Source organism: Lissotriton helveticus, chromosome 3_2 (assembly GCF_964261635.1).
Source record: "Lissotriton helveticus chromosome 3_2, aLisHel1.1, whole genome shotgun sequence".
In the NCBI taxonomy this organism is placed as follows: domain Eukaryota; kingdom Metazoa; phylum Chordata; class Amphibia; order Caudata; family Salamandridae; genus Lissotriton; species Lissotriton helveticus.
In genome coordinates, this window is record NC_136062.1 from 36006195 (window position 1) to 36029842 (window position 23648).

Below are 23648 nucleotides of genomic sequence, written 5' to 3' on the forward strand. Positions count from 1 at the left end.
TCTTCTCTGCGACATACTGTGACGAGGAAATCACCCAAAAATACATACAATTTAAAAAGAAACGAAGAGTCCAAGTACATCAACGACTACAACCCAGTGATTTTGTCCATGTGGAATGCTAACATGGATATTCAATTAGTTGCTGACAACTCTATTGCTGTGGCTCGATATGTGACGTCTTACATCACAAAAAAAGAAAAGACAGAACTGAAGGAAATGTGGGAGGACATTTCACATGAAAAGAGTCTAAGCAAGAAATTATACAGTTACAGTCTAAAGATGTTGTCACATCGAGAAATTGGAGCATATGAATGTTCTGATCGATTGTCATCAGCAAGTCTATATGCCAAATCTAGAACCATGATTTGGGTAAGTCTAGGTCTTGCTGCAACACGAAACCGAGTTTTGAAATCTGTACAAGAAATAGAGTATTTGTCGGAGAAAGAACCAGAAAGTACAGATATTTTGAAGACAAACATGTTGGATACATACTATCCAAATAGAAGTCCTTACCTTGAGAACGATTGTCTCTATGATGTTCTGCAAAGATATATTTATAAGAGGAACATCAGAGAAGATATCAATAATGGAATATATGCTGTCATTGGATGTGAAGGATGTCTAGTGAAACAGAGAAAAGGTCATTTGATTAATCATCGAAAATTGAGTTGCGAAAATCCAGACAAAAGGGAATTTTACTATTTGGCTCTTTTGCAACTCTTTAAACCATGGCGTACAGAAGAGGAACTACTTGGAGATTTTCTCTGTTACGAAGACTCTTTTAATGCAACGAAGGATACCATAGAATGTCCTGTTTTTCCAAATTATCTGCAAATGTTGAACGAAGAAATAGAGCAAGAAGCAACAATTGCTGCAGAGATTGCGAGTTCTCAAGACAGTCAGAGTTCTACTTCATTGAGTCAGGATCCACTAAGAGGACTAAATTTTCAAAATGAGGTTGCCACTGCCATGGATGAGGTGGAAAGAGCTATGGAACAAGCTGAAGAGGATGTAATTAACTTAGAAGAGTTGGTGAAACAACTAAACATTGAGCAGAAACAGATATATGACGAAGTCACAGAACAGGTTCAACATGGATTCAGTCATGAGAAAAAAGAGTGCTCATGTACATCATTTAAGCCTGTCCGACTGTACGTGAGTGGAAAAGCGGGAACTGGAAAACGTTTTCCGATTAAAGCAATTGCATCTTATCTGCAGAAAAGGACTGAATCACCGCTGTCTTGTGTTGTTACCACTCCAACTGGGCTGGCAGCACATAACATTAAAGGGATTACTTTACATCGTTTACTGATGCTACCAGTTGAGCATGATAATAAATTGCAATACCACAAGCTATCTGGAGATGCTTGTTCTGAAGTTTCGAGAATCCTGAAGAAAATGAAACTTCTTATCATTGATGAAGTAAGCATGGTCTCAAATCTAATGCTTGCTTTTGTGCATTTGAGAATGCAAGAAATTCTTAGAACAGAATATGATGTCTTATTCGGAGGAAAACCCATTATTGTTTTTGGAGATCTACTGCAGTTGACTCCAGTGAAAGGACAACCTGTGTTTAAAATGCTCACACATGAAGATACCAGGAAGTGCCTAGGAAACATTGGAAATGTTAATATATGGTTAAACTTCAAATATGCAGAACTGCTTCAAAATATGCGACAGGCAAAGGATGAAGATTATAAAAATATTCTACAAGATGTAAGAATCGGAAAACTAAGTGAGCATGGGAAGGAAGCTTTGCACGATTAATTTCAAACTTGTATCCAGATGAAAATATTCTTCCAGAGAATATTTTTAAGAAAATTACTGAGAACAAATCTGGGATATGTTTGATGCCAACTGTGAAAGAATGTTCCATCTTCAACAACAAAATGTTAAAGTTAGAAAATGAAGAGATTGTGAAACTGGAAGCTATAGATAAAATAGAGCATATGGGAGCAACAATTATTTTGTCTGAAAATTTGAAATCAAAATTGGATTCATTAGAGAAGAGTATATCTAAAACTGCTGGTTTTGAAAAGACTCTGAATGTGTGTTTAAATTGTCGTATCATTTTGAAAAGGAATTTAAATGTTGAAAGAGGTCTGGTAAATGGAGCAATGGGTCATGTTGTTGATTTTGTGAATTACAGAAATAGAGATGGAATCGAAATTTTAAAAATTAAATTTGATGGCATTGACGAAATACAACAAATTTGTCGTTGTTCAGCTAGATTTTTGCTTGTGAAAACACGCCGAAAACAGTTTCCTATTTTTCTGGCATGTGCGGTGACAATTCATAAATCTCAAGGTTTAAGTGTAGATAGTGCTCTGGTGAACATTGGAACTTCTGTGTGTAAAGAAGGTATGGCATATGTGACATTATCACGAGTCAGAACTTTATCAGGATTGTACTTGGTTGAGTGTGATGAGACAAAGATTTGTGCAGATCTAGATTGTGTTAAAGAATACAATAGGTTAAGAAGAGAGTATGCTCCACATTTGCCTCAATATCCTCTGTTTGAAAAACGTGTAGTAGGCCGAAAAAGAAGAAATGAGAATAATTGCAGTGAGGTAATAGCAAAAAGACAAAAAGTAGATGAAACTGTAATTGTAAGCAGAAAGAAAAAGGATTCTGTTGAAGATGTTGTTGGATTTTAATTTGAAAACAGTTCTGGTGTCAACTGCTATGCTAATGTAGTGGTTAATGTTGGTTTTTTTCTTCAAAATCTACAAGAACAGATTGTTGAAAATCGAGATCAAACATTCTGCTGTTTATTGAATTCTGTGTTTGAGAAATGTAACAGTGATAGAGCAAAAATAGAAAGTGTTTCAGAAATTCGAAATCTTTTAGACATATGTTCTGGTCAAAATCAATTTTCACAGAATATTCAGCAGGATTGTCAGGAATTTGTAATGTATATGTTTGATGTATTGGAAGATGAAGGAGTAGATATAAAAAATCTTTTTAGCCTTTCTTATCAATTGCAGCATGACTGCGACAACTGTAGTTTATCAAGTAGTACTAGAATAGACACTGAAAGATTTATATATTTGACTTTACCAGACTGCAAATCAGTGTCTTTTAATAATCTAGTTAAAGCAGCTGATCACAATATGATATGTACCCAATGTAAGTCTGCAATGCTGTCCACATTATTTATACAAAATTATGGTCAGTATGTCATTTTAATGTTCCAACGATGTAGACCTGATGGAACTAAATTGACAACTTCTATTAAAAATGTTGTGGCTTCTCAGTTATCAATTTCAGGAAGAACTTTTGCAACTGTAGCTATTATTTATCATGACGGTCCTTCAACAACATCAGGGCATTATACAATTTATTTAAAATGTCGAAAAAGTTGGACTAACTGTAATGATACTCATTTGACTTTCAAACAACGTTTGCCTTTTGACTTACAAAAATTCTTACCTAGTGTTTTTAGAACCAAAATTTAAGTAAAGGTAATTGGCCTATGAAGACGGGAGCAGTTAATAAAAGTTAGTTTACTGTTTAAAATTATATTCTGAGTAAAAGTGATCAAGATAATATAAAAAATTGAGTTGTCATATAGGTACTGTAAGTGGATCTCATAGTAAGTGATATCAGTATCATACAAAATGATGAATATGAGTAAGTCAGAGATAGAATTATGAATATTTAAATATTGTGAAAGTGTTGTATGAGCCTTTCTTTCAGAACGTCGGGAAAACAGTAATTTCAGAGTTTCTTTTAAGTAATTTGAAAATATACTCATACATCTGACACTATTTGGCCTTAAGGAAAAGTGAAGGAATGAGCAAAGAGTTATGACTGAAAAAAAGGAGTATTTGAAAATAATAAAAATATTTCAGATTTTCTTGGAGCTTTTCTTCTAGAAAGTCGATGAAATTGATTTTTTAGTGAACAGCAGAGTACTTTCCAACAAAAAGGACCTTCATGATATACTATTTGGCCTAAAGGAAAAGTAAGTGAATGAAATATTAGTGTACATTTGTGATTTTTAAGTTTATAAGGGTTTTTTTAAAACACAATCTTTTAGATTGTGGGTTTTTTTCCCCGCTGTCATATGATGAGTAATTTGAACTCACTGTTTTAAGTGAAATTCAATATATTCTGAGAACAGCAAAAATAAACTATGTAACATGTTGTACAAGTTATTCTATAGATTGTATTGTTTAATTTAAATTGTATTCCCATTGTCTCACACTTACTTTCCTTTTTCCACCCTCTTTCAGCTCTTTTTACTCACTTATAATGTCTTTCTCTCACTCTGTTTCACCCCCGTTCCTTTACTCCACTTCTTTCACAATCCCTTATTCCCATTTCAACTGTTTGCATCCCCTCTCTCCCTTGCATCAGTCTTCGACTTTCAGTCTCTCTGTTTTATTTCCCTTTTCCGTGTTTTCCTTCTTTTCTGTTTTAGTAATTCCTCTTTACTCATTCAGCTCTTTTGTCGTAGTCTGTCACTATAACTCATCCACCCTCCCTGACTTATCTTTCTATGCTCTTTTCTTTTGTCCTCTTCTCTTTGTTTTTCCTTCACTACCTCTATATTCTCAGTCCCTGACTCTCCTTGTCTTATGGTCACTTATGTTTATCTACCTTCTATCATTTCTCTTGAAACAAATTCACTGCTCCTCTCTCATAGTTCTTCATCTCTTTTTTTTTTACTCCGGTTTCATTACTACTTCTCATTTCCTATTATTCAGTGTCCTTCTCTTTACTTTCATCAACGAATCACATTCTCTCTGTTCCACTGCTTTACTCCCCTTCCCCTCTCTTTCCTTCTTTTTCTTCCTTACTCATTTTCCTTTCCTCACTCATTGTATTCCACTTCACTCAGTCCTTCCTTAGTCCCTCTGTCTACTAAGTTCCTCACTCCTTTTCCCTCAATCCTTCTATATTATACTCTCTCACTTCATCCCTTCACTCTGTAACTCCCCTTCACTCACTCTCACTCATCTTCCATTCCTCATTTTTGTAAATGCATCCTCAATCAGACTCCTTTCCCTCTCAGTCATTCCCTTTTTACTTACTCCTGTTTTCTGATTTACTTTTGGGAACTCACATTCTTTTAGTATCTTTCTTACCTTCAGTTCATTTCTCTCTTCCTCTCTGTCACTGAACGTATCTACCTTACTCTTAGTAATTTGCTCTCCTTCTATTTCTTTTTCCCTCTTTTTGTCCTTCTACATTACTTTATTTCCCTTTTTGTGTCCTTCACTCTTACTTTATTTCTTAGTACATTTTTATGATTTTTAACCTCTTGACTTGTATCTTCTATTTTAAAATATATATTTTACTAATTATAACTTTTTTTTCCTCTTTCATAGATACAAAGTGTAGTTGAAACAGGTAATTAAATTTACATTAATTATATGGTAAGTATGACTAAAAAAATGTAATTTGTCATCACCCTTTGCTTTAACCTCATTACTATTCTCTCACCCTACCTCACTCCTGTTTCCTTACTCTGCTTTGCTCACTTATTCTTATCCTCCATGTTTACTCCTCTTTCCCTACTGTCCTACCACATTCAACTTCTTTCAATCTCCCTGCTTTACTTCCCTTACACTCTCTTCCCTTCCTTTGCTCCCTCACTCATTCTCTTACTCATTTACTTCACTCCTCTCACTCGTTCTCTCAGTCCGTCTGTCCTCACAGTTCCTTACTTCCGTTCCCTCACTCTGTCTCTCTTACCGTCGCTGTGTCTGTCCCCTCATTCTATCAATACTCTTTCATCATGCTCACTCCCTACAACTCACTCACACTCCCTCACTTACCTTTCTTTGCTGCTTCACTCACTACCTTTCAGTCACTCCTTCCTGTACTCTCTCTCTCTTTTCTCTCTGTCACTCCCAATGTCTTATCCTTATTCACTTTTATCCACCCTCTTTCACCCCTCTTTACTTACAGTCACTGCTCTTTTCTAACCCTCCATCACCGTTGTTCCTTTACTCCGGTTCCGTCACTACCCCTCATTCCCCATCCTTTACTGTCCTTCCCTTTACTTTCAACACCCACTCACATTCTCCCAGTACCTCTGCTTTACTTTTCTTCCTCTCTCTTCCCTTCTTTCACTCCCTTATTCATTTTCCTTTTCTCACTTACACCCTATTACACCTTCTCTCTGTCTTACTATGTAATACACAGTCCCTCTGTGTTGCTCCCTCTAGCTCTCTTTCTCTTAACATCACTCTCTCTGTCTCCTTCCCTCATGCTCACTCCTTCATTATTTTTTTTTATTTTTTTTTTGGTGCGCGCCCCGGTGCGCGTACCCTAATGAAAAAAAGAATGCCAGTTTTCAAAAAATGTAGCATTTTTTTATAAATTGGAGGTAGTTCTAAAAAGAACTTTTTTTTAATTCTTTTTGTTGTTTTATATTTTTTTTATTTTTTTTTGAATTTTTTTACTTTTTTTGGTTTTTCTGAACAGTTTTATATTTATTTTTTATTTTTTATGGGGAGAAACAAAAAACAGGGAATTGTAAACGGCTCAACTGGAGCAAAAAAAAACAGGAAAAAATTAGGGTTTTTTGGGGCAATTGTGGTTGTCACCAGCAAGAACGATGAGCTTTACGCTCTGCTCACCATAGCTGATGGTCTTACCACAAAAAATACAAGTGACCCTGAATTCACCAAACCGTAGTTGTATGATTGGCATCGTCTCCCTTGTGTCTGGTCCCGATGGAGTGGGTTGCTTTCTTTTGGAGGTGCTGGATGAAGATTGGGGAGGGTTACTGGCCAGTTCTCTCACCTCTGCAGCAGCATAGTTGTTGGGATGCTTGCGCTGCATATGCCGAATCATGGTGTAATTACCAAATGAATATTTCCTATTAGGGTTCCCCCTTGAAAGTTCCATGCCACAGATTCGGCAAGTCACCTTTGGGGCATTCACTTTCTTCTTGCCCTCTGGGATGGAAAAAAACTCCCATACAATGTGCTCCTTTGGCCTATATGGGGTAGTGTCTTCTGGGAGGAATGTCCTTCTCCCCTCCTCGTCCTCATACTCCTCTTCTTCTTCTTGACCAACAATGTGATGTTGTGGTGGTCCTCTTGGTGGTGGTGGTGGTGGTGCAGATGCTCCAGCTGCTGCTGCTACTGTAGCCATTTTAAAGTAGAACAAATTAGAGACAGATCTCCAAACAGGTCTTCCTTAGTCAAAGGACAAAGTCAGAATAAGGAAAAAAGGTGGGGGCTTTCATCATTTGGAAAACAAAACATTTCTGGACCAATGAAAAGTGTTATTTTCAAGTCACATTATCCGGGCTTTCATCATTTGGAAACCAAAACTGATCTGCACCAATAAAAAGTGTTATTTTCAGATCACATGACCCGAAGCGCTTACGCTACGCGCCCCGGGGCGCGCCCGTAGTCGCGCCCCGGGGCGCGCCCGGGGGCGCGTAGCGTAAGCGCTTTAGGACGTTGCGCGATCGTATGCACTTGCGTGCTTCCGGGTGCGCTTACGCCGTGCGTCATATGACGCATCACGCGGCTATGCGATATGTCACGATGTTGTTTTCGTTCACGGGAATAGCGCTAACGGGACGCTCACCGGTACGCGCCCCGGGGCGCGCCGTAACACTGCGCTTACCGGTGAGCGCATCGGTACGCGCCCCGGGAGTGCTCCGGGGCAAAAAATTAAATAAAAAAAAAAAAACTATTACATAATTATACAATATAAAATTCGTTATAAAAAATATTACTTTTCATACCTATAGAGCTTTGCTATTAAAAAACCATTGAAATTCACCGAAAAAAACATAGGTTTCACACCAGTTATAGTTAGGAATTAGCATTTAAAAAAACTATTAAATTCACTGAAAAAACCCTAGGTTTCACACCTGTTATAGTTAGCTGGAAGTTTTACTCGCATAAAACCATTGAAATTCCCACGTTATAGTTAGTTGGACTCACTATAACTTGCGCGTGCAATGCACTGCTGATGACGTCACATATTACATCACTCATGACATGGTCAGTGACATCACTCATCACATCACTGATGACACCATCCTTGTGACAGAGTGACAGACCTCCTTTCACTGTAATGTAACCCTTGAAACACATATTCAAAAATAAAAAATAAAATTTTCAAAAAAATGGAGATACCCATACCAGTTACAACAACCAATTCAATAATTCCTCCATCTATATACACATCCACTCATTCACCAACAGTTCTATATAGTCACTCATACATATACTCACTCATCATATGTAGTGATACACCTATACATCCTGTTACACACCAACAGTCATCCAAAAGATACTCTCACACATACTCACACATGCAAATAAACTATTAAACATCCATTTATTTGCATATACAGCTATACACACACTACCACTTTACTTCTAAGGAAACTTAAACATTGACTTATAGAAACACATACTTATTTAAACAGGAACTCTTACAATCCCTCACTCTCACATATACTCACTTATATACATCAATATTCACATATACTAGATTAAAACATATGTAGTTACTGATAAAGACACTAGTGAGACAGTCATTCACTCACTAACACACATATATACACACTCATCCACCCATACAGTCCTGCACATATGCTGTCTTCAAAACACATACAAAGAGAGAGTCAGTCATTCATGCATCTATGTGCTAAGTAATACCCCCACCAAACCATACAAAAAGTCATACTGATACTAAGAAAAACATCTAATAACCCATATACATACACATGTAGCTACTCACCAACCCATGCAGCCACTTATACACAAAGTGAAACACTAATACATATATTTAAATATTTAAACATTACTCTCTAATATATGTATTCACTAAGATACACTTAATAAACCAGTTAACCAATCCATTTTTTTTTTTAAAACATCCATGTAAACACTTATTTAAACATTTATTCTTCCATCAAGTTTTACATATACATATATAACACATATTTATTTTTTAAAAAGACACACATTCACTGGATGGTGTCATGTAATATGTGACGTCATCAGCAGTGCATTGCACGCGCAAGTTATAGTGAGTCCAACTAACTATAACGTGGGAATTTCAATGGTTTTATGCGAGTAAAACTTCCAGCTAACTATAACAGGTGTGAAACCTATGGTTTTTTCAGTGAATATATATATATATAAATATATATATATAACTGCAGCATCTTGCATTCTCAGCAGGATGGTCATACAAAAACACTCTGCATACCATTCACCACTCACAAAAAGTGGTCTCTGTGCGTGACACACAAGCAAGTAAAATATATATATAAATTTACTCAAACAATTTAAACATATACAATTCAAAATGCATCACATAAATAAATCATCAAGTCTTGAAATTGTCAATTTTAAAATAAATAGGTGTAACTGTTTCCTTGTGATAATCCATTGACTTAATTATTTGACCTAATTCAGTCCAGTGTATTTAAATTGCACCTTAACTTCACAGTATCTTTTTTCCCAAGTGGGTGACAACATGACAGTGAAATAGAACTCTCAAAAACAAAATATCTGAGCAGCTAAAGAAGAAAAACATACACACGTATATATTTCCTTATCTGTCCCTAAACTAAACCACCCTTAAACCCTAAATATCCCCTTAACGCCCCGTTCTCCTACCCACTGTTAAACCCTACAAACATTTTTACCATGCAATAACCTTACCCACCTATAGACCCTAAACATACCCTTACCACCCAATTCCCTTACCCACCCCTAAACCCTAATTACACCCTTCCCACCCAATACCCTTACAAACCCCTAAACCCTAATAACACCCTTACCACTCAGTACCGCCACACGCTCCTATACCCTAAAAACACCTTTACCATCCAATACTCCTACGGAACCGTAGACTCAAAAAACACCCTTTACCGCCAGATATCAATGCCTACCCCTAAACCCTAAAAACACCCTTAACACCAAATTTCCTTACCCACGCCTGGACCCTAAAAACACATTTTCCAACCAATACCCCTACTCAGCCTAAACCCTAAAAATACCCTTACCAACAATACCTGTACCCACCCCAAATACCTAAAAATACCCTTACCACTCTAAACTTTTAAAATGCTCTTACCCTATTTCCTAATACATATTACCTGCTGGCGGTCACCAGTAGGTAGTTATAGTTAGGACCTAGTTTCCATAGACAAAGCCTTTTAGTTTTGTTAATGACTTTTGCGCCGTGTGACAAATCTTCACAAACTTTTACAAGAAATCATGTACAACTCACTTAAGCTGCTGTCTTAAACGTTTTGAGGTGATTCGTCAAGCGTGGGCCAGGTAAAAGGGGGGCCAAAAGCGTGTTTTCTCCCATGCAATTTCCCATAGGGATTTTAGACATGACTACAGCCCGAACCGCTGAACGGAATTAGACCAAATTTTGCAGAAAGCTAGTTCTTGGTCTAGAAAAAGCCAATTTTGTAATTCTGTGTAAATCTATTCAGTAGTTTTGGAGTTATTAAAAAAAAGATTTATAGATTTCTAGGGACATGAATCCTCCACATATCCAACAGATCTCTTGATGAGATCTGAATGGCTGCCAACACGTCATCCAGGAAGTGTTGGCAGTCATCTTAGTACTCAGACTCAGCCAAGTACCAAGATTTTTTTTTTTTTAAACAGAAGCGGGCAGGAATACCCTGACCCCTAGGCCTGGTGGTGGGGTCCCAGAAGCCCCCCGCCAGGGGGCAAAGAAGTTTTATTTTAATTTGTGCGAAATCACAGTGGAGGCACAAATCCATAGCAAAAATAATTTAAAACAACAAGAACAGTCTCCTAAGCTTGTTTTTTTAAACGGCTCCCCGGGTGTACTTGGTGTATTATTAATATGTTTGGAGGAGAAAGGCACATGCAGCCAACCTCCTCAAACCCCAGGGCCCCGCCGATATGCTGAATGGTGAGGGGGCTTGGCTCCCCTACTGGTCCTATTTTGACCCCGGGGACCGCATCTCCCAGGGCCAAGCTCCTGCTGCGTCTTCGGGTACCCACCCCTGGGACATACCATGTTTGTTCTAACTTGGTGGGAGCAATTTAAAGCTCCAGCCAAGCAAATGCAAACACTGAATCCACTCCAAGCAGGCTGGACCATTAAAAGTGCTCCCACGTGCTGGGAGTGGAATTTTCATCTGTTTCCCTGCCCACTATGAAGAGGACAGGGAAACAGATGAAGAAATTGCTCCTGCACACAGGGAGCAGCAAAAATGTTGGAGAAATGCCATCTCTCGCTGGAGGCAGGAAGCTGGCTGGCACCGTAAAAGCACTGGGAATCCCCTGCAGTCCCCAACAACCAGGAGTACCTGGGACCAGGGCATCCACCATTGACTGACCAAGCACTGTGGGATGGGGTACCCTGGGCTGAAATTGGCACTGGGAGGGTGGCCAGGCTTGCCCAGGATGGGAGGCTGCCTGTCCTGGCTTGGCTCTGGGGGATGGGGTCCCCGGGAATGAAATCGGCATCAGGAGGGGGACACACAGCCTCCCTCCCACCATTTTGTATCGGCCAGGTACTGGGGGATGAGGTCCTTGGCACCGATATTGGCCAAGGGGAAGGGGCTATGTGCCCCCTCCCCATTTCAAAAAGGAACATACCTCGGGGGAATGGGGTACCTGGTGCCAAATAGACCTGGGGAGGGGGGAATATGTCCCCTCTTCCTCATTTTTGATTGGCAGGCCCCAGGATATGGGGTTCCAGGGGCCGAAATCATCTTGAGAAAGAGGGGGCAGCGTGCTCCCCATTAATTTAGAATATGGCTGGCCCCGGGGAATCAGGTCCTTAGGGTTTAAATGGGGCCGGGAGCGGGCTCTGTGCCCTATGTGGCCCCCATTATGCAGGCCTCGAGGGATGGGATACCCAGAGCCAATATTGATCCAGGGAGGGGGGTTACATGCTCCCCTCCCAATTTAAAAAGGGACAGAGCGCAAGGTTGATGGGGTCTCTGTGACCAAATTGGCCTGAGGAGGGTGGTCACATGTCCCCCTGCCCCCTCATTTTGATTTATCCGAAACAGTGGTCCTTACAACAACCAATGTGCAAGAAGAATAAATATAGATTAAAATTACTACTATAATTTAAATGTATAGTGCAAAAGTTTGCAAGATGGACATGGCTGGTCGGATGGAAAGCTCAGAGAATGTATGGTCAAAACTAGAGGTCTGGCTAAACAGGTAAACGGTCCAATGATTATGCCAGAAGTCTGTGTCGGTCCTGTCCTCCCCTAGCCTGAGGCATTTCATTTAATGGCAGGGGAGTGGGATAAGGAAACAACCCGCCTCTAGGAGATCTCTGGTTGCTGTATATTGACCCCAGGGCGGCATCAATAAAGTCAGTATAGAAGGCACCGGTGAGACCCATCTAGAGCATATAACATCTGGTGGCATATATGAGGACAAAAAAAAAAAGTTACAGGGAAGTTATAGTTAGAATTTTAAAGAACCTTAGAAATTCACTAAAAAACAAAGGTTACAGGGACATTATAGTTAAGTTCAGATTTTACACACATTAAACTATAGAATTTCAGTGATTATAGCTATACTTATCTTAGGAAACTATAACTCCTGTCCCAAGGTAAACTATAAGTTGCGCCCTCGCCAAGCACTGCTAATTGCCCCACATATTACATCAGTCCTGACATCTTCTATGATCATTGATAATATCACTGCAACACTTTCAATAAAATTATTGATGAGGAAACGGTGCATGGTGGGGTGTGAGTCATAGCTACCTTAGGACATGAGTTATAGTTTCTTCAGGTAAGAACAAATGATAAATTCCTATGGTTTTGTGCATGTTAAATCTGAGCCTAACTATACCCTCCCTGTAACCTTTGGTTTTTTAGTGAATATATAAAAAAAGGGGTTTCACTTACCTGATATATACTTACATTTTCGGTGTAAAATCATGCGTGGTAAAGACATTTGCTTGGTAAGACAGTTCATCGGTGGAAAAGGCATTGCATGGTAAAGGATGCGTGGCGTGGTAAATGATGCATTGTAAAAACTGTATCCCCTTTCATGTTTGATTTGTAGAGTGAGGCAGTAAGGTTGTAAAGTTGCGAATCTGCTCACATTTCGGACACCTTTTTGTAAACTCCGTTATAATACAGCCTTCAAAAAATATGTCGCACAAACGTTTTGTAAGTACCCTGCCTCTTATTTAAGTGGCAAGAACTCTCACTTTCAAGGGGCCGCTGATCTGTTGCTGTGCCCACCCTTCGAGTAAATGTGAATTTCAGACCGACGAGAATTTGATCGTATGGATGAATGTACTTGATATTAATGTGCACATTTTCTCTTTAAGGTGCGGTATTTGCAGATAACTCGGGGGAAGCAGACCCCATTGGAGCTCCACATACGGCGAGTACGTAGAAACAGTTCCAAAAGATCCTCTTACGCCTTTGCACATCAAGAGGGCTTTGGAGAGCTTATCACCTCTGGAAAGAACATGCGGTCTGATAATGTGCGCAAGAAAACAGAGGGTGTCAGCAGAGAGAGAACTGTAAAACTTTGAGTCAAGAGGTTTTGGCTAAGATCGCTCGGCATTTCAAACTGCGGACATCATCACTTTATACTCTGTTTAGAATCTTTGAGAACTCAGTGAAACCAGTGCTGAGGAAGGCCGCTCCGTCACATAACCCAGTGTTCTCAAGAAGCAAGGAACTGATAGCAAATGCATATATTTTTATGCACATTCAACGGAAAATCAAAAACTCTTTCTTGGTAGATTGTGCGAAGGGGCTTTTGGATGTAAGACAGCTTTGTATATTTGGTACTATTATAGCTAGTATAGTAGTAGCATTTGAATAGGTGATAAGTGCCCCAAACACCGCTGAGTAATGTGCATCTAAAAATAGCTCAAGTGTTTTAGATAGATTGAATCATTGGTTGTTTTTCAACTCAGAACTCCATTCTAGATACAAGTAGACAGCTACTAATGGAAACAAGAGCAGTAACGTTTTGGAAGAAATTATTGTTCCCAATTTTGCCTGAATATATGTTTCTAAAGTACTACTAGAGTGTGCTTTCTTTTTTATAAAAAGTAAACTCCTTTTAATTCTGATCACTACTCTGTTACCACATCTGTGCTTCATCTTTCTGTTTTATGCTGGACTTTGTTTTTTTTAATGTTTCAGAGAATTTTTAGTATACTGCTCTTGAGTACAACTCTGCCAACGTGTGTGTTTTTCTTGCGAGGTAATGAATGAAGACGATCCTTATAAGTGTAAGACGTCTTTTTCAGCTGAATGTCGATATATAACATCTTTTTCAACTGATGAAGCTTCTCTGCACTCCGCATGAAAGGCTGACACAAACCTTTCTTTTCTCCATAAAAGGGTACAGAAGACGAGTTTAGGATTGTAGCTTTCACTGTCATGTTAGTAGCGCCTCTGCTTGCAACCCGTTTTTTTTAGGGCCTGGTAGTCGTAGCTACACTATGCTCGCTCCTCGTATGAGTAGTTCACGAATGAGGGTGACATATATAAATGGAAATATGTTATAAACGTTTTTATTCAAGTTGACCTTTGACTGAACTTTTCGAACATTTCCGTGAATGCGAACCCCTTTTAAAATGCCTCTGGTTACCTCAAAATTCAAATGACACTCATCACTTAAATGGGGTATACAAGGCCTACATCTGCATAAGCAGTTTTCCTCGGCATGTTTCATTTATTTATAAATTGCGTTTCATAGGTTTGGTGCCAGGATTTAAGTACTTTCTAGATCTGCGAACAGAAAGCTGTCTGACAGACTTCATATAAAAAGGGGGGGGCATTGGCCCCCCCGCCCGCATGGCGGTGCGGCAACCCTCCCCTCCCCCTGCTTCCCGGTGGTGGGGCATGACCCCCCGGCGTCCAGTGATGACGCAGGGGTGTGCGCCCCACCACCGATTGGCTGGCGCCTGACCGTGACCCGGAAGGCGAAGAAGACTTCCGGGTCAGGGGGGGCCGGGGCTGCTGAAGTGGCTGATGGAGGGGGCGTGTTGCCCCCTCCCTGCGCCCCAGGAATAAAGGCGGGGGGAGCGCCCGGATGGCCCTTGTTGCCCGGACGCTCCCACACACTGGTCGTGCCCGCGCTCGGGGCTGCCTAATTTTCTTTTTTCTTCCCTTTACAGGGACGTCGTCGAGTGGATCCGGTGTTGCTGGGACCCGCATCAGCGCCGCAACAACTTCGGGAGGAGGAAAGGCAGCATTTTGGGGAGAAGGCGACCGGCAGTGCGGCATCCCGGGCAGAGAAGGCGACCGGCAAGGCTGTAATTTCCGGTGAGGTCTTGTGAGAGCGGGAGCCGGGCAAGCTGCACGTGTGCATCGCCTCGGCGTCCCGTGTGTGGTGGAGATCGCTGGTTGCGAGCGACAGCGCATAGGGGCCCTTGAGCATGTGAAGGCCCTCCTTTAGTGGCCAAGTCAGGAGAGTTACTCACCCCGCTCCCCTCTGCGGGTAAATCGGCACACTGGTTATTCGGCGAGGGCAGGGAAATTGCTGGTTTTACTAAAGGGATGCGAAGCAGGAGTCCTTAGGGCAGCAATTGGAGGGGAGACCTGGGTGTATAATAGGCAACGTGAATGAGCCCTGTTGATTAAAATTACTGGGAGAGTTAGAGAGCGGGGGCGCGAGTGGGAGGTTAGGTGGGCACAAGTGGACAGCTTTGAGACTTACCTAGAACAGATGCACAAGGAAGGGCGCTCAGCGGCAACGGCAAGCAGACATAGGGCAGCGATCTCCTTCTTTGCGCAGACCAAGGGCGTGAGGGATCCCACTAACACTATTCTAGTACGCAAAGCCTTGAGGGGTTGGCGCCGCAAGCAAGGACACTCTGTAGATTCTAGAAAACCAATAGGGCTAGTGCGATTAGCAGCCTTATTGTCAGCACTGCATGATGTCTGTAGTTCAACTTGGGAAGTACTGTTGTTCAAAGCCGCGTTCGCGTTCGCGTTCTACGGGGCATTGAGAATAGGCGAGTTGGTAGCAGCTTCTAAAGGAGACAAACAGGGCGCCTTCACTGTGCCTGCGTCAAGATAAGGGAGGATCCCATGTGGGTGACAATTCAAAGATCGAAGACGGATCAAGAAGCACGGGGGGGACACCATAGTGCTCCACCGGGCTCGGACCAATCCTTGCTGCCCGGTATCGCACGTAGAGGTATTTAGCAGGCAGCGGGAAGGGACAGCGGGGGTGGCACTATTGTGTCACGCCGATGGGACACCATTGACCAGGTATCAGTTTAGGAGAGTCTTGGAGTCGGCGGTCAGGAAGGCAGGCTTGGACCCCAAGGAATTTGGGACCCACTCCTTTAGAATTGGGGCTGCAACCGAAGCAGTGATAGGGGACTTCCAGCTGAGAATGTTAAGAGAATTGGGAGATGGTCTAGTGATTGTTACAAGCGATGTGTGCGGATTGACATGTTGTAACTTACCAAGGGACTCATGCCGGATGTTTTGTTTTTTGCAGTTTCTCAAACCTGTTACGCGGGGGAGGAACTTGCCGCGGGGCATCAAGGAACTTCAGCGGCTCAACACAAGCGTCAAAAGGAACAACGGACATTGGTGACATGGATTGTGGGCCACTCGTATGTGAGGCGTGCTAAAAATGTCTTTCTTGCAGGTGACACTAAGAAAAGGGCTGAGCAAAAGGGGTTTGCAGTCTCCTTCTTCGGGAGGGGGGGTTTATGTCTCAGTCAGTTCACAGAGTATTTTCAGAAAATCCTATCCCAGCACCCCGCCCCCCCGTCAGTGGTGATACTTCATCTGGGGGAGAATGATCTGGCCAAACTAGGGAGGCGCATCCTTATTGAGGAAATCATCTCTACTGCGGGGTGGGTGGCCAAGACATGCCCGGGTTGCACGGTGGTTTGGTCTCAACTTATACCTCGGTGGCAGTGGCGAGGGGGGGACTCGGTTAGGGCGTTGAATCACTCGGTAAAGAGGATCAACACGCAACTGGATAAATTGTTTCGGGCCCCCCGGTTGCAGACAATCCCTCATGGATGTATTTGGGGGGAACATTTCTATCTGAGGGATGGGGTACATTTGACAGAGGCAGGTAATGTGTTGTGGGCCAAGAATATACTGACATGGTTAGAAGGTTTTGTAAGGGGGGTATGACCTTTCTAGAGTAGGAGGAGGGGAGGCCAGATCGTCGGGTAACAATGCTGGCCTGTGGCGGTAAGGTCATGACCGGTGAGCAACTATTTAAGGTCTGGGGGGGCCGCATCATCCTCTGAGGTGCCCGCCCAGGGGGGGGAGGGGCCAATGGCCCCTCCTAGAACTTCAGGGGCAGGGTCAACTGGTGCTTCAAAGGGGCGCGGGTGGGTGAGTCACGCTTCCCATAGGCCGGTAGCCACCCCGCGCGTACTCATGACGTCAGCGAATGGCGCAGAGTAAGGGCCCTCCTTTAGTGGGTAAATGGAGTTCACGGCGTGGACCGAGTAATTAACGGGCTCGGCTGCGCATGCGCACCTACGGGGAGACGCAGCTAGTGAGACCTGACACCGGTTAGCGACCTTGCCATATGGCCAGAAATGTTAGTATGCAAAATGAAGATGAGGATGTTAGATTCGGTTAGGAAACAATCTGTATTAGAAGTTTGTTAAGGTTAGCCTCTCATACCTGTTGAAAATATTGTATCTAATATCCTGTTATTTTGCACAGGAAATGTTGATATTTTATATTACAATTTTATTGTTTTATATCTTAATAAATACAGCCGGGGGGTCTTCGGATCCCCCGCCTTCCAAAGATATTTATGTCTCATGTCTGTGTTCTGGTTGGTAAGGGTTCATTGGGAGGGGGCGGTAGCCGTCACTGACCATGTGAAAAGGGGGGGGGCCATTGGACCCCCCGCCCGCATGGTGGTGCGGCGACCCTCCCCTCCCCCTGCTTCCCAGTGGTGGGGCGTGACCCCCGGCGTCCAGTGATGACGCGGGGGTGTGCGCCCCACCACCGATTGGCTGGCGTCTGACCGTGACCCGGAAGGCGAAGAAGACTTCCGGGTCAGGGGGGGGCGGGCTGCTGAAGGGGCGGATGGAGGGGGCGTGTTGCCCCCTCCCTGCGCCCCGGGAATAAAGGCGGGGGGAGCGCCCATATGGCCCTTGTTGCCCGGACGCTCCCCCACACTGGTCGTGCCCCGCGCTCGGGGCTGCCTAATTTTCCCCACCCACCATCCCTGGAATTATAAGTTGTGTGCATTATTTGATACCGGTTTACTGTGTAAATATTTGGTGTAAGTTTTCTTTAGGCCTTTTTCCCAGTTATTACGTAATGGTGTTGATGTAAAATGTCTGGTTACAATTTTGCTTAGGCCTTTTTTCCCTTAGTAGTCGACAATATTGGCATGACATGGTGATTTAGGTAGTGTAGCTGTCCTTTAGTTATTTTTCCACAGGTCGTTGTATTTATTAGGTATGGACATGCGGTAAGGTCATGACCGGTGAGCAACTATTTAAGGTCTGGGAGGGCGGCATCATCCTCGGAGGTGCCCGCCCAGGGGGGGAGGGGCCAATGGCCCCTCCTAGAACTTCAGGGGCAGGGTCAACTGGTGCTTCAAAGGGGCGCGGGTGGGTGAGTCACGCTTCCCATAGGCCGGTAGCCACCCCGCGCGTACTCATGACGTCAGCGAATGGCGCAGAGTAAGGGCCCTCCTTTAGTGGGTAAATGGAGTTCACGGCGTGGACCGAGTAATTAACGGGCTCGGCTGCGCATGCGCACCTACGGGGAGGCGCAGCTAGTGAGACCTGACACCGGTTAGCGACCTTGCCATATGGCCAGAAATGTTAGTATGCAAAATGAAGATGAGGATGTTAGATTCGGTTAGGAAACAATCTGTATTAGAAGTTTGTTAAGGTTAGCCTCTCATACCTGTTGAAAATATTGTATCTAATATCCTGTTATTTTGCACAGGAAATGTTGATATTTTATATTACAATTTTATTGTTTTATATCTTAATAAATACGGCCGGGGGGTCTTCGGATCCCCCGCCTTCCAAAGATATTTATGTCTCATGTCTGTGTTCGGGTTGGTAAGGGTTCATTGGGAGGGGGCGGTAGCCGTCACTGACCATGTGAAAAGGGGGGGCCATTGGCCCCCCCGCCCGCATGGCGGTGCGGCGACCCTCCCCTCCCCCTGCTTCCCGGTGGTGGGGCGTGACCCCCCGGCATCCAGTGATGACGTGGGGGTGTGCGCCCCACCACCGATTGTCTGGCGTCTGACCGTGACCCGGAAGGCGAAGAAGACTTCCGGGTCAGGGGGGGTGGGCTGCTGAAGGGGCGGATGGAGGGGGCGTGTTGCCCCCTCCCTGCGCCCCGGGAATAAAGGCGGGGGGAGCGCCCATATGGCCCTTGTTGCCCGGACGCTCCCCCACACTGGTCGTGCCCCGCGCTCGGGGCTGCCTAATTTTCCCCACCCACCATCCCTGGAATTATAAGTTGTGTGCATTATTTGATACCGGTTTACTGTGTAAATATCTGGTGTAAGTTTTATTTAGGCCTTTTTCCCAGTTATTACGTAATGGTGTTGATGTAAAATGTCTGGTTACAATTTTGCTTAGGCCTTTTTTCCCTTAGTAGTCGACAATATTGGCATGACATGGTGATTTAGGTAGTGTAGCTGTCCTTTAGTTATTTTTCCACAGGTCGTTGTATTTATTAGGTATGGACATGCGGTAAGGTCATGACCGGTGAGCAACTATTTAAGGTCTGGGGGGGTGGCATCATCCACGGAGGTGCCCGCCCAGGGGGGGGAGGGGCCAATGGCCCCTCCTAGAACTTCAGGGGCAGGGTCAACTGGTGCTTCAAAGGTGCGCGGGTGGGTGAGTCACGCTTCCCATAGGCCGGTAGCCACCCCGCGCGTACTCATGACGTCAGCGAATGGCGCAGAGTAAGGGCCCTCCTTTAGTGGGTAAATGGAGTTCACGGCGTGGACCGAGTAATTAACGGGCTCGGCTGCGCATGCGCACCTACGGGGAGGCGCAGCTAGTGGGACCTGACACCGGTTAGCGACCTTGCCATATGGCCAGAAATGTTAGTATGCAAAATGAAGATGAGGATGTTAGATTCGGTTAGGAAACAATCTGTATTAGAAGTTTGTTAAGGTTAGCCTCTCATACCTGTTGAAAATATTGTATCTAATATCCTGTTATTTTGCACAGGAAATGTTGATATTTTATATTACAATTTTATTGTTTTATATCTTAATAAATACGGCCGGGGGGTCTTCGGATCCCCCGCCTTCCAAAGATATTTATGTCTCATGTCTGTGTTCGGGTTGGTAAGGGTTCATTGGGAGGGGGCGGTAGCCGTCACTGACCATGTGAAAAGGGGGGGCCATTGGCCCCCCCGCCCGCATGGCGGTGCGGCGACCCTCCCCTCCCCCTGCTTCCCGGTGGTGGGGCGTGACCCCCCGGCATCCAGTGATGACGTGGGGGTGTGCGCCCCACCACCGATTGTCTGGCGTCTGACCGTGACCCGGAAGGCGAAGAAGACTTCCGGGTCAGGGGGGGTGGGCTGCTGAAGGGGCGGATGGAGGGGGCGTGTTGCCCCCTCCCTGCGCCCCGGGAATAAAGGCGGGGGGAGCGCCCATATGGCCCTTGTTGCCCGGACGCTCCCCCACACTGGTCGTGCCCCGCGCTCGGGGCTGCCTAATTTTCCCCACCCACCATCCCTGGAATTATAAGTTGTGTGCATTATTTGATACCGGTTTACTGTGTAAATATCTGGTGTAAGTTTTCTTTAGGCCTTTTTCCCAGTTATTACGTAATGGTGTTGATGTAAAATGTCTGGTTACAATTTTGCTTAGGCCTTTTTTCCCTTAGTAGTCGACAATATTGGCATGACATGGTGATTTAGGTAGTGTAGCTGTCCTTTAGTTATTTTTCCACAGGTCGTTGTATTTATTAGGTATGGACATGCGGTAAGGTCATGACCGGTGAGCAACTATTTAAGGTCTGGGGGGGTGGCATCATCCACGGAGGTGCCCGCCCAGGGGGGGGAGGGGCCAATGGCCCCTCCTAGAACTTCAGGGGCAGGGTCAACTGGTGCTTCAAAGGTGCGCGGGTGGGTGAGTCACGCTTCCCATAGGCCGGTAGCCACCCCGCGCGTACTCATGACGTCAGCGAATGGCGCAGAGTAAGGGCCCTCCTTTAGTGGGTAAATGGAGTTCACGGCGTGGACCGAGTAATTAACGGGCTCGGCTGCGCATGCGCACCTACGGGGAGGCGCAGCTAGTGGGACCTGACACCGGTTAGCGACCTTGCCATATGGCCAGAAATGTTAGTATGCAAAATGAAGATGAGGATGTTAGATTCGGTTAGGAAACAATCTGTATTAGAAGTTTGTTAAGGTTAGCCTCTCATACCTGTTGAAAATATTGTATCTAATATCCTGTTATTTTGCATAGGAAATGTTGATATTTTATATTACAATTTTATTGTTTTATATCTTAATAAATACGGCCGGGGGGTCTTCGGATCCCCGCCTTCCAAAGACATTTATGTCTCATGTCTGTGTTCGGGTTGGTAAGGGTTCATTGGGAGGGGGCGGTAGCCGTCACTGACCATGTCAGCACATTGCACAGAACTCGTACAACTCAAAGAGAAAGGGACTTTGGCTACTGGCTTATTTGGTTGACACCTTTCACTCATTGGCTCCCTGAGTTGCCTTTCACGATTTAGGAAAAGCCTATGGAACTTCACGAATGTCTACGTTTTGCACTTACTGTCTCTACAGGCAATAGCAGCTGATCCTCTCGTTACCAATCTCATTTCCTTCACGGAGCATGGATACGGATGATGATAATTTATAAAGATTCTAACCAATGTCATAACTTATGTATGAGGTTCAATCCAGTGCGCTCAGAGAAAAAGTATTCTATCAAAAACATAGCAAGGCTCTTTTTCAGAATACATGGACCTTGGTGTCACGCTTCTTGATCTGGTAATGCTCCACTATGAGTGGGTGTGCAATACCCATCAGATAGAGACTGCTAACTGCAGATTCCTTACCTTTAAATTTCCTAGGCATTAGGCTGGACCGGAAACTTTTGCTGAGCAATACCCCTTACTCGTGAAGTCAGGTGGCTCCATTCGGCTCCGCATGATGTTGTTGACATCGGCAGCGTCGGTTATGACATCTCGGTGCCTACATAGGCGCCACCCAGGGGCGGACGTCCGTTCTTTTCTTTCCGTGCCATTTAAGCGCTGATCCGGGAAGAGCCACTTTATGGCAAGCTTTTGTCTCAACTTTTGTCATTAATTTTGAGTGCGACTTCGTGTGCGAGGGGTGTCTGATAGGAAGACAGGTTTTAAAGAATACAGGACTTCTTCCCGCATGATGTCGGTTACCGATCCCCACCGCGTATGTCTGTGGTGTCTTGAACGGGACCACGATTCGAAGTCGAGTTCAGATGGCTCCGAAGACCTTGAGGGAGCTGGCAATGAAGTTGCTTGCGCCCCAGCAGTTGACACCATCTAGTGAGACTCTGAGTTGGTCACAATCCCGTTCGAGGAAGAGGAGGTCGAGGGATTGCTCTTCCTCCCATTCGAGGTCATCTGGACACTCGGGGAATAGGCACAAGAAGAAGAAAAAGTCCACGCAGACTTCGACTTCACCTCAACTGGCGTCCATCGCTGAGAGTGGTAAAGAACACTGATGCTCTGGCACGGTTCTGCGGAGCCAGAGTTGACTTCACGCCATCCTCCATTTCCGGGAGCCAGAGTGACTCCTGCTCAAATGAAAGATTTTTATGAGGCAATGCACCATGTATTTGTGAGGAACAACCCCGTTGGTGAGCCCTCGGGTCCTGAGGGGTCAGATGGGGCCCCATTGGGTTGGACGCCGTCGGCTTCGGCCATGGATCCTGTGGGGCTTCAGGGATCTGATCCTGGATTCGGTTAGATACCAGTCATGCCAACATGACCTTCACCGGCGCTGAACCCGAAGTCGGTGCTCGCGACGACGCCGGCACCGTCGGTGGCGCAAGCCCCAACCTCATCCCTGACTACACAGAGCCGGACCAATGTCAATTGATGCCGATTCCGACTTCGACAGAACCCCGGGGTTCTATGTTGTCGCCTGAGCACTTTGTGGAGGTGCTGGGCCCAGGAGAGGAATGGGAAGAGTCTGGATACCCATTAGAGAACCAGGATGTCTATGAGTAGACTATGGACTGGTTTGGAGAACTTGAGGAAGCCAGTGGTCTGGATACTTTGCCAGACTCTGGCAAGCTCTCTAAACCTTACAGGGGCTACGGAGGAGGGGGCATCCTATACCATGGTGGTTAAGAGAGCAGCTGAGTTCCTTGGACTGGAGCTGCCCTCAGTTCAGGTCAGGACTAATCTCCTGACCAAAGTGCTTCAACCTGGGGCTTCCACTTCTGAACCCCTATTGCCCTTTAATGAGGCACTTACGGATGTCTTTCTAGGACCATGGTCCAAGCCTAGCGCAGGGAATCCTGTGAATAGGACGATGGTGCACCACCATTGCCCAGCTCTGGGTGACCCAAAGTTCCTCAGCCAACACCCCAGAAAGTTTGGTGTGTGTAGGCCTCTACTTCCCAGGGCGCATTCCCTTCTGCAACTCCGGATAGGGAATTCAAGAGACTGGACTCGTTTGGGAAGATGATTTGTTCTTCCTCCAGTCTGGCATTGTGGTCAGTGAATACCACATG

At 44.4% G+C, this 23648-nt stretch overlaps 1 protein-coding gene across 6 annotated transcripts in view; it reads left to right on the forward strand.

The window, feature by feature from the left end:
* ATP8B4 (ATPase phospholipid transporting 8B4 (putative)) overlaps positions 1–23648 on the forward strand; it is a 4589528-nt gene that overhangs the window by 3662765 nt on the left and 903115 nt on the right. For 2 of the 6 annotated variants that reach the window (XM_078684774.1, XM_078684776.1), the window contains one exon: positions 13294–14000. The exons of the other annotated variants lie outside the window; for them this stretch is intronic. In XM_078684774.1, coding sequence (XP_078540900.1) covers positions 13294–13503 — 210 coding nt within the window. In that variant the 3' untranslated portion in view covers positions 13504–14000. Of the gene's footprint in view, positions 1–13293; positions 14001–23648 lie in introns of those variants that run through there. 6 annotated transcript variants of the gene reach the window in all.